At 40.9% G+C, this 10,111-nt stretch overlaps 1 protein-coding gene across 1 annotated transcript in view; it reads right to left on the bottom strand.

Moving 5' to 3' along the window:
* Window positions 1–158: 158 nt before the first annotated feature.
* The window catches only part of DDHD2 (DDHD domain containing 2), a 30,222-nt gene continuing 20,269 nt past the window's right edge, over window positions 159–10,111 (bottom strand). Inside the window, exons 17-18 of the mRNA XM_027529674.1 lie at window positions 2,840–2,947; window positions 159–2,074 (exon numbers count right to left, since the gene is read on the bottom strand). Coding sequence (XP_027385475.1) covers window positions 2,866–2,947 — 82 coding nt within the window. The 3' untranslated portion in view covers window positions 159–2,074; window positions 2,840–2,865. The remainder of the gene's footprint in view (window positions 2,075–2,839; window positions 2,948–10,111) is intronic.

Raw genomic sequence — 10,111 nt, 5'->3', positions numbered from 1 at the left:
CTTATAATCACCGTACTTTAAAGTCAAGGGGAAAAGAACCCGAATGTCCGTTCTTTGTCCAGTACTTTTTTTAAACTTGTTTTAGTAACACAAAAGGGAGGAGAAAATGGTTATTGTACTGATTCTCTTTGGTCTTTGATGGATGAGCCAGGTAGAAGTAGGCAACTGGTCAAATTGGTTTTATTTCATTATTTACTAAAGTTTTAAATATAATCACATAAAAAACAAACATTTCAAAAAGTGCAAAATATTAGAAAGCTAATCAGTGCTATTAATCTTTCCATGCAAACAATCTCTCTTGCTGAGAATAAGCAATACCAATTCTGCAGCTGGGAATATGTATAAAATGATACTCTACCAGAGTTTAAAAATAGGCTTGGTCAAGAGATTGCACATGATACAACTGAAGTAGTGCAAAAAATATACAACTGAATAAGGAATTTAAGTCAAGCTTAGTACCCTGTGTAAGTGCATCCATGATACCAACACGGGGATACACAGGATATAAAGCTCTTTTCCAGTCACCTGCCCTTCACCACCAGGAAGGAAACACTTCTTAGTATAAACAGTGGTTTATCTAACAATCCGGGGTGATGCTGTTCATCTTTGGTTACAGGGACTCACTCTTGCTTGTCCTCTGGCTTACTCTTACAATTTACTTACTCTGTTAATAGGAAGAGTAAATTTAAATTTGAAGACAACAACTTGATGAAAGCTTCCCCTTTACATTGAATGCTACCTCATTCTCAGTAACCCTTATTTCGGTCTCAGAGTTTATGTAGTAAATAAAGCATCTCATAGAGCTGAAACGTCTTAGTGGCTTGGTCAGCATTAGTCTGTAAGCAGATGGACACAGAGGCCAGGCTCTCACCAGTACCCCAACCTTATGCTGTCACAGCGATGGCGTGTGTGAATGGTAAACGCCGGGGGTCTACATTCACCCATCTCTCTTGCACCTCTGACACTGACTGCGGCAGCTGTTCCTAGCCCCAGAGCCAGGTTTCTCTTTCGGAATGAGAAACATCTCCCCCTGGGCAGACCCACCCCTCCCCCAGCGCTGCCTGTGCTGGGGCCTGTCCAGTTGTTCCCTGCACTGCAGGGACTCAGAGGCAACAGTGTCTGTTTAAAGAGAACAGTCTTCAACACTCCCTTCACACAAGCAGATGTGGCAGATGGCTTTCACGAGTTGTTCCACCATGAACACACCACTAAAAGGTTTTATTCATCACTTCATAAGCAGTCAAAGCTGTGTAACTGCAGGTTTGTCAGCATTTATAACTTTACCCTAAACTTAAGAACTAACAAATAACTAGGTTGGACTTCATCTAGAGTCTCCCAGTTTGAAGTATGATATGATATAAAAAGGCAAGTCTAGGATATGTAATATCTTTATAAAGATGTACCTGATGGAAACTAAACTGTCCACTTTAGACTCTTAGAGCAGCTCAAACAGCTGTAAAAACAATGAACATCCTCTGTGAGTCCTAGCAATAAATCTTGTCAGTCAACTATAGAAAGTAAACAGTATTTATAATTTTAGTCTTTCTTCATACAGTACGTGTAGAAAACAAAAGTTGGCTGGAGGGAATCTGACTGCCCACCAGTCTCCCTCCTCCACTTAGATCTAGCCTTCCAACGCAGAGAACACCCATGACCATAAGCAGACCCAGAATGGCTTCTGAGTCTCAGGAGCCCACTACCAGATTAGAATATTCTCTAAAGATAAACAATAACCTAGAAAAATTTACACCCAACCCAAAACAAACTCAAGGCAGGCTTTATACCATCTCAAGTAATAAGCAATAGAGTGTGGTATGTAAATACCATCAGAGAATTAAAGATACAGACTACCCGCAGCCATGAAGAAAGAATGGCGAATGTTTCTGTGAAGCCAGTGGTAAAAAGTAACAGGGTCTTCCCTTTGCTTTTCCACTTGCTTCCAGAGAGGAAGATTATCTTCCAGAGACCCCAGTGGTGAGTAAGTGGCAGGCAACATGCAGGGAACGACATAGCTGAGAGGAAAACGCGGGAACAAAGAGGCAGGTTTTCTGGGGAAGGATCCCCCAGTGTCCATCTAGGGGAGAAAGTGGAAGAGAGGTCATCACGCTGAAGGTAACCAGAGAGAATGCCAGAATCTGACACACAAGCTTTCTAACTATTAATACATATATACAAGGCTGAGTAATGTAAATCCCAGGTTGGGCTGTCTATACTTAAAGCTGAAACTGTTGTAACTGCAAGGAGCTCAAACCAGTCCATCCTTAAGACCACCAGCCCTGAATATTCACTGGAAAGGCTGATGCTGAAGCTCCAATACTTCGATGCTGGGAAAGACTGAAAGCAAGAGGAGGAGAAGGCGGCAGGGGATGAGTTGGTTAGATGGCATCACTGACTCAATGGACATAGATTTGACCAAACTCCAGGAGACAGCAGAGGACAGAGGAGGCTGTTGTGCTGCAGAACATGGAGTCGCAAAGAGTTGGACACAACTTAGCGACTGAACAACAATAACAATGTAAATCCCAGAATGGACTGTATGTACTTAAAGCTGTAAATGTTGTCATGGTAACTTTTAGACGGTCAGAACCATGAAGATTCTGAGTTTAGATCCTAAAAATGACAAGTGTTATTGGACCAAGTTGCTAGCAAAACACACACTAACCTTTCTCTAAATGGCCTCCAGTGCTTTTTTCCCATGAATTTTAACCAGAGTCCCTCTAAAAATTAGTAATAACCTAGATCTTGGTGACAAGCAACAAAAAGTACATTTCCAAGCAGCTTTTGAGGCTCCACATGTTATATAGGAATAATGCTACATACATGACATTTAAAAACTTACATTAAGCAGCCTTAGGTGGTTCATTTTTACTGTAAAGGCTGATCAAGGAAGATACCCTGGGTTTGGTAGATTTCTTTGAGGACCAGCAGTACTGTATCTTCAGACTCCCTGGAGAAAGAAAAGATGATGTCGTAAAAGGAGACTACCATTTGTACTAGGTGTTTTACATACACAGCCACCTCAGTTCATTTTTTTTACTGTTTTAAAAAACATCTGGCTCAGAAGTGGTGTATCTGACAGTGGCTTGGAAGGTAACCTAACAAAGAAGTTGTTTGTTAGGTTACCTTCTAACAAGTCTACGTTGCGTTCTGTAATATAAAAAAGCCAGTAGTAAATGACCAAGCCCTCCCTCCACAGAACTCCTTCTTGGGACAACATGGAAGAGTCATCCAATTCATCACCTTAATTTTTTAAATTTTGAGTCACCTTTTTAAAAGAAAAGCCAATACAATCATGTGGATAAAGATCAAAGATACAAAAGGATGTAATAATGAAATCTCCTTCCCACTATTTCTAAACCACGAGTTCCCAACTTCTGACAACTGATGTTATCAACTTATGTATCTTCCAGATATTATTCAGTGTGTGTACAAGCCATTACTTATATCTGGTTCATAAAGAAATATGACTATAAAAATAACATCCATGGATTGTCTTACAGGTATATGGCTCAAACACTTTTCTAGGTCTGGGGTTTGACATTTTTTGAGCCATGGACCTATTTGAGAATCTAATGAAACCTATGCATTTCTCCCCAGAAAAGACATCATACACATATACTATATACCCAAAATCGTAAGTAGAATTTCACTAGATTTGTAGACTTTTTCTGTCCCCTACAAGCTCTGCACGTGGACTGCAGGTTAAGAAATTCCTCCTATCCCAATGAGAGGAGATTAGCTAAACCAGATATTAAAATGGTGTGATCCTGGTGCATAAATAATGAGTGAATAGAAAAGAACAGAAAATTCAGAAGTAAGACTTAAAAACCCACAGAAATTTAATACAATGAAGTTAGAACCTCAAATCTATTAACAGCGTTTTCCAGATGGAGAGCCATTTGGAAAATGATTTGAATCAATTCACATCTTCTTACAAGGATAAATTTGAAGAGAATCAAAGATTTACATGTAAAAATGAAACCCTAAAATATCAGAATAAACTGTGGTAAGGAATTCTCAGGAGAACAAGGAAAATCTAAGCATGATACAAATTCCAGAAGCCAAAAAAGAAAAATCTGACTACATAAAAATTAAAGTTTATACTTAGCAAAAAAACCAATGTACACAATGTTAAAGACAAACTGGGGAAAAGTTATTTACAACTCATATCACAGATTTTATCAATTAAAAAAACAACAATTCAATATGAAAGAGAATAAAGAATATAGATAACTCCCCAAAAGAAAATTAAAATGGTCCTTGAGTATATGTCAAGATGATCAACCTTGTAACAGAGAGGGGAATAATTACAGCATGCATGATACATACACTAAAAGTCACAAAACATATCTGAGAGAAACTAAAGACCACAATACACTGAGAGATACGATGTTTGTGGGTCAGAAAACTCAGCATTATTAAGGTATCAGTTCTCCCCACACCCCCAAACTGATCCACAGATAAAATGCAATCACAATCAAAATCCCTAAAAAGCTTTTTGGTTGAAATTAACAAGTTCATTTTAAACTACATGTGGAAATACAGAGGACCTACAATACCTAAGGTAACTACTAATAGGCACAACAAAGATGAAGGGCTCACAGTACCTAATTTCAAGCCTTACTATGAAGCTACAGTAATCAAGACAGGGTTTTATTGATGTAAAGACTGACAAACAGATCAACAGAACAAAACAGAGCCAAGGCAATTCAACAGTTTCTCCATCTGAATAAACTTTTCAACAAATGTTGCCATAATAACAGTAAAGCCACAGGCAAAACAATGAACCTCAATCCTTTCCTCACACCATATTTAAAAATTAACCAAAATGGATCACAGACCTAAATGTAAAAGCTAAAATGACACAACTTCTAAAACTAAAGAGAAATAAGATTTGATGTTGGATTTGGGCTTCCCTGATAGCTCAGTTGGTAAAGAATCTGCCTTCAATGCAGGAGACCCTGGTTTGATTCCTGGGTTGGGAAGATCCCTTTGAGAAGGGATAGGCTACCCACTCCAGTATTCTTGGGCTTCCCTGGTGGCTCAGATGGTAAAGAATCCACCTGCAATGCCGGAGACCTGGGTTTGATCCCTGGGTTGGGACGATCCCCTGGAGAAGGGAAAGGCTACCCATTCCCATATTCTGGCCTGGAGAATTCCATGGACTGTATAGTCCATGGGGTCGCAAAAAGTCAGACACGACTGAGCGACTTTCACTTTCACTTGGCAAAGATTTCTTACCTGTGTCAGAAAAGCACAAACATCAGTAAATTGGACTTCATCAAAAGACATTTTTGCTTTTCAAAACATACTTGTTGGACAAATGAAAAAACCACATCCTGAGAGAAAAAAAGTATCTGAAAAGGACTTGTAAATAAAGTATAGGAAAATCTTGAAACTTAATAATGAAATAATCCAATTTTTTAAACGGGCAAAAGATTTTAACAGACAATTCACCAAAGATGATGCATGGATGGCAAGGGGGATCAATCAAGGTGGCAGAGGAAGAAGACATGGAACTCACTCCTTGCCAAAAACAGATCAAAAATGCATCTATATATGGAATAATTCTCATTGGAAACTGGCAGAAAAACTCCTGTACAACCAAGGCTGTGAGAGAGATCCACATGTAATTGGGCTGGACAGGAAGAAAAGTGATCAGGTCAGCACCTGTGCCCCTGAGAGGGGACTGGAAGGAAGAGGGAGAACACTGGGGCAGAGACCCATCCCGGGGAGTGAACAGTGAGCCTCAGGTGGGATGCTGCAGGCCTGGGGTCCTAGCTGGGGGAGATGAACCACCCCTGGCTGGCTGGCAGGCAGGCAGGAATAGCAGGAAGGCTGTGGGAAGGAGGGACAGGGCGTGTGTGTGTGTGTGTGTGTGTGTGTGTGTGCGCGCTCGCGCGCGCATGCTGGCTTGTGTACCCCCACAGGGAGAGCAGGGCAGAGGGGGCAGTTGGACGAGCGCTCTAGTGGCTGCCAGGTTCCCCGCCTGGGCATATACCTCCGCTCCGCATCCTCCACCAGGCACAGCGTCCAGGGGCAACCCGGGCCTGGGGCAGAGCCTGCTTGGGGGCAGCAGTCACGGTTGGCACTTACTCAAGTGGCGCATCAGAAGGAGCCTAGCACTCTGACAGCAGCCTCTACCCCACAGCTCCCGTAGGATATACCCGGAGACTACACACAGGCCCCAGGGACCCTGCAGGGTGGCCCTATGACGAGTGGTGGAGGCTGGGCACAGTGATGGGCTGTGAGGGGCCAGGGGGACATGCACGTGAGGCTGCGTGTGAGCAGAGCAAGGGAACAAGTGCAGCTCCGGCAGGCAGACAGCTCAGACCTCTGCCTGCAGAGGGTCCACGTGGGTGCCACTCTGGTCAGTACTTCCCGGCTCTGGGGCAAGGCTTCCAACGCAGGGAGAGGGGAAAACACACACCCGCAGGGAACAGAGCCAGCCTGGGCCCGACCCTTGCCTCCAGCAACTTGGATCAGATCCTGTCCCAGCAGGGTGCCAGCCACTGGGCAGGGGCAAAGGTCTGCCTCACACCCAGCTCCAGCCCCACCCCCTGCTGAGGGGATATCTGAGGGAATCCAGCTCTCCCAGTGGAGACACTGGGCACACGCAGTCTGTATAAGGATGCTCCCACATCAGAACACCCCTTTAAGACCACAAGAGGTAACTGTTTCACCTAAATTCACAGTGACAGAGAAAGTTAAGCAAAATAAAAACACAGAGGAACTGCTTTCAATTGGAACAAGAGAAAAAAACCCTAAAAAAACAAATAATGAAACAGAAATAAACAATTTACCAGGTAAAGAATTCAGAACATTGTTAATAAAAATGTTAATTGAATTTAGGGAAAAGAATAGATGAACATAGTGAGAATTTTTAAAAGGAACTAGAAAATATTTAAAAAGACCCAATCTGAAGAGAATTCAATAGCTGCCAAAAAAAAAACAAAAAACACCACACTAAAAAGAATGAATAGCAGACTAAGTGATACAAAAGAACACATATATGATCTGAAAGACAGAAAAATGGAAATCATCCAATCAGAACAGCAAAAAGAAAATCCGATTTTTAAAAATGAAATCAGTATAAGAAATCTCTGAAATAACATTAAATAACCAACATTCACATTACAGGAGAAGACAGAAGAGAGCAGGGCATCGAAAATGCAGCTGAGGTGATTATGGCTGAAAACTCTCCAAACCTGAAGGAAATAAGATATCCAGGAACAGGAAGTACAGAGGACCCCAAACAAGTTGAACTGAAGGAAACCCATACAAAGAGAAAACATAATTAAAATGGCAAAAGGTAGAGAGAGGCTTCTAAAGGCAGCAAGAAAAAAGAAAACAGAATCCCCACCCATAAGACTATCAGCTGATTTCTCTGCAGAAACCATGCAGGCCAGAAGGGAGTGGCATGATCTGCAACCTAGAGTACTCTGCCCAGCAAGATTACCATTTAGAACTGAAAGAGAGAACAAGAACTTCTCAGACAAGCAAACACTGAAAGATTGCATCAATATTAAGGGTTTTCTCTAAGTGGAAAAGAAGTAAGAACCTATAGAGAAGAAATAAATACAGAGTAAGGACTGAGGACCAACAACTGAACTGAGCAGTATGGAGATTAAAAGACAAAAAAATGTGAAAGCAACTGTAACTACAATGAACATGAAACAGGAAGATATAAAATACGACATCAAAATATGGAGGAGGGGAACAGAAATGTAGAATGTTCAGAATGTGTTTGAACCCATATGACAGCCAGTTTAAAACAAGGAAATATAGGTCAACATATATGAACCCCAAGGTAATCACAAATTAAAAAAAAAAAAACACAACAAATACACAAAAACTGAAAAGAAAGGAATACAAGCATACTGCTAAATAAAATCATTAAACCACAAAGGCTTAGTTGCTCAGTCATATTCGACTCTGCTACCCCATGGACTGTAGCCTGCCAGGCTCCTCTGTCCATGGGATTCTCCAGGCAAAAATACTGGAGTGGGTTGCCATTCCCTTCTCCAGGGGATCGTCTGGATCCAGGAATTGAACCCAGGTCTCTCGTACTGCAGGCAGATTCTTTACCATCTGAGTCACCAGAGAAGCTCCCTAAACCACAAAGGAAGAAACAAAAAGAACAGAGAAGAACTACAAAACAACTGGAAAACAAGTAATAAAATGCAATAAGTACATATCTATATCAATAATTACTATGTCAATGGGCTAAATATTCCTATCAGACAAAACAGACTTTACAACAATGGCTATAACAGAAGACAAAGAAGGGCATTCTATAATGATAAGGGATCAATACAAGAACAAGCCATAATGTTTAACATATATGCATCCAAGACAGAGCACCTCAACATGTAAAGCAAATACTAACACACCTAAAGGGAGAAGCTGACAATAACACAGTGACAGAAGGGGACTTTAACAGCCCACTTTTATCAATGGACAGATCATCCAGACAGGAAAGCTATAAGGCAACAATGGCCTTAAATGACACATTATAGACGATCTGAATATATTAGATATCTACAAGGACATTATGTCCGAAAAAAGCAGAATACAGACTTTTTTTTTCCAAGTGCACATGAAATGTTCTCCTGAACAGATCACATGTTAAGAGGATAGAAATTATACCAAGTATTTTTTCCAACCACAATAGTATGAAACTAGAAATCAATTACAGAAAGAAAAACAGGAAAAGAACTCACATGTGGAGATTAAATGATATGCTACTAAAAAAACAACAGATCAATAGAGAAATCAAAAAGGAAACCAGAAAATACCTTGAGACAAATAAAAATGGAAACACGACTCTCCAAAAATCTATGGGATGCAGAAAAAACAATCTAAGAGAGAAGCTTATAGTGATACAGTCCTTCCTGAGAGAGGCCTTCACTTCCTTGAGAAATAAGAAAAGTCTCAAGCAAACCTACCACCTAAAGGAATTAGAAAAAGAAAACAATGCAAAGTTAGCAGAAGCAAGGGAATAATAAAGATCAAAAAGAGAAGGAATAAAACAGATCTTAAAGAAAAAAAAACAACAGGGCTTCCCTGGTGGCTCAGTGGTGAAGAATCACCCGCCAATGCAGGAGACACAGATTCAATCCCTGGTCTACCACGCCCTACTCTAAGAGCCCTGAAGCTGCAACAGATTCAATCCCTGCAGCCGCCACAGTGAGAAGCCCACGCACTGCAACAGAGTAGCCCCCGCTTGCCACAACTAGAGAAGCCAGTGCAGTAATGAAGACCCAGCACAGCCATAAATAAATAAATACAAAATTTTAAAAAACAATAGAAAATATCAGTGAAAACAAGAGTTAGTTTCTTGAAAAGATAATGAGAAACTGATAACCTTTAGCCAGGCTCACCAAGAAGAGAGAACCCAAAATAATCAAAATAAGAAATAAAAGAGGAGAAATTACAACTGATACCACAGAGAGAGAAAAACATAAGAGGATACAATCAATAGTCATATTCCAGCAATCTGGACAACCCAGAAGAAACGGACAAATTTCTAAAAAAACATAAAAATTGGCAAGACTGAAATCAATAAGAAACAGACCATCTGAACAAACCAAACACTAGTAGTGAAATTGTATTTGTTATGTAAAAAACTCACAGAAGGCTTCCCTGGTGGCTCTGTGGTGAAGAATCTGCCTGCCAATGCAGGAGACACAGGTTCGATCCCTGGTCCAGGAGGATCCCACATGCCGCAGGGCAACTGAGCCTCTGCATCACAACTACTGAGCCTGTGCCCTAGAGCCCAGGGTCCTCAACTGCTGAAGCCCGCGCGGCCTAGAGTCCATGCTTCCCAACAAGAGAAGCCACCGCGATGAGAAGCCCACGTGCTGCAAGTAGAGAAAAGCCTGTGCAGCAAGAGACCCAGCACAGCCAAAAATAATAGAAAATAAGTAAAAATTAAAAATTAAAATACGTAAAAATAAGTAAAAGTTACATATTAAAAAAAAAAAAAAAAACTCCCAGGAAACAAAAGTCCAGGACCAGCTTCCCAGGGGGATTCTAGCAAACTACAAAGATTTAACACTCAACCTTTTTAAATTATTCCAAAAAATTGAAGAGGAAGAAACTCTCCCAA

Source organism: Bos indicus x Bos taurus, chromosome 27, assembly GCF_003369695.1.
Source record: "Bos indicus x Bos taurus breed Angus x Brahman F1 hybrid chromosome 27, Bos_hybrid_MaternalHap_v2.0, whole genome shotgun sequence".
NCBI lineage: Eukaryota > Metazoa > Chordata > Mammalia > Artiodactyla > Bovidae > Bos > Bos indicus x Bos taurus.
This window is presented reverse-complemented; position numbering and strand designations above follow the sequence as displayed.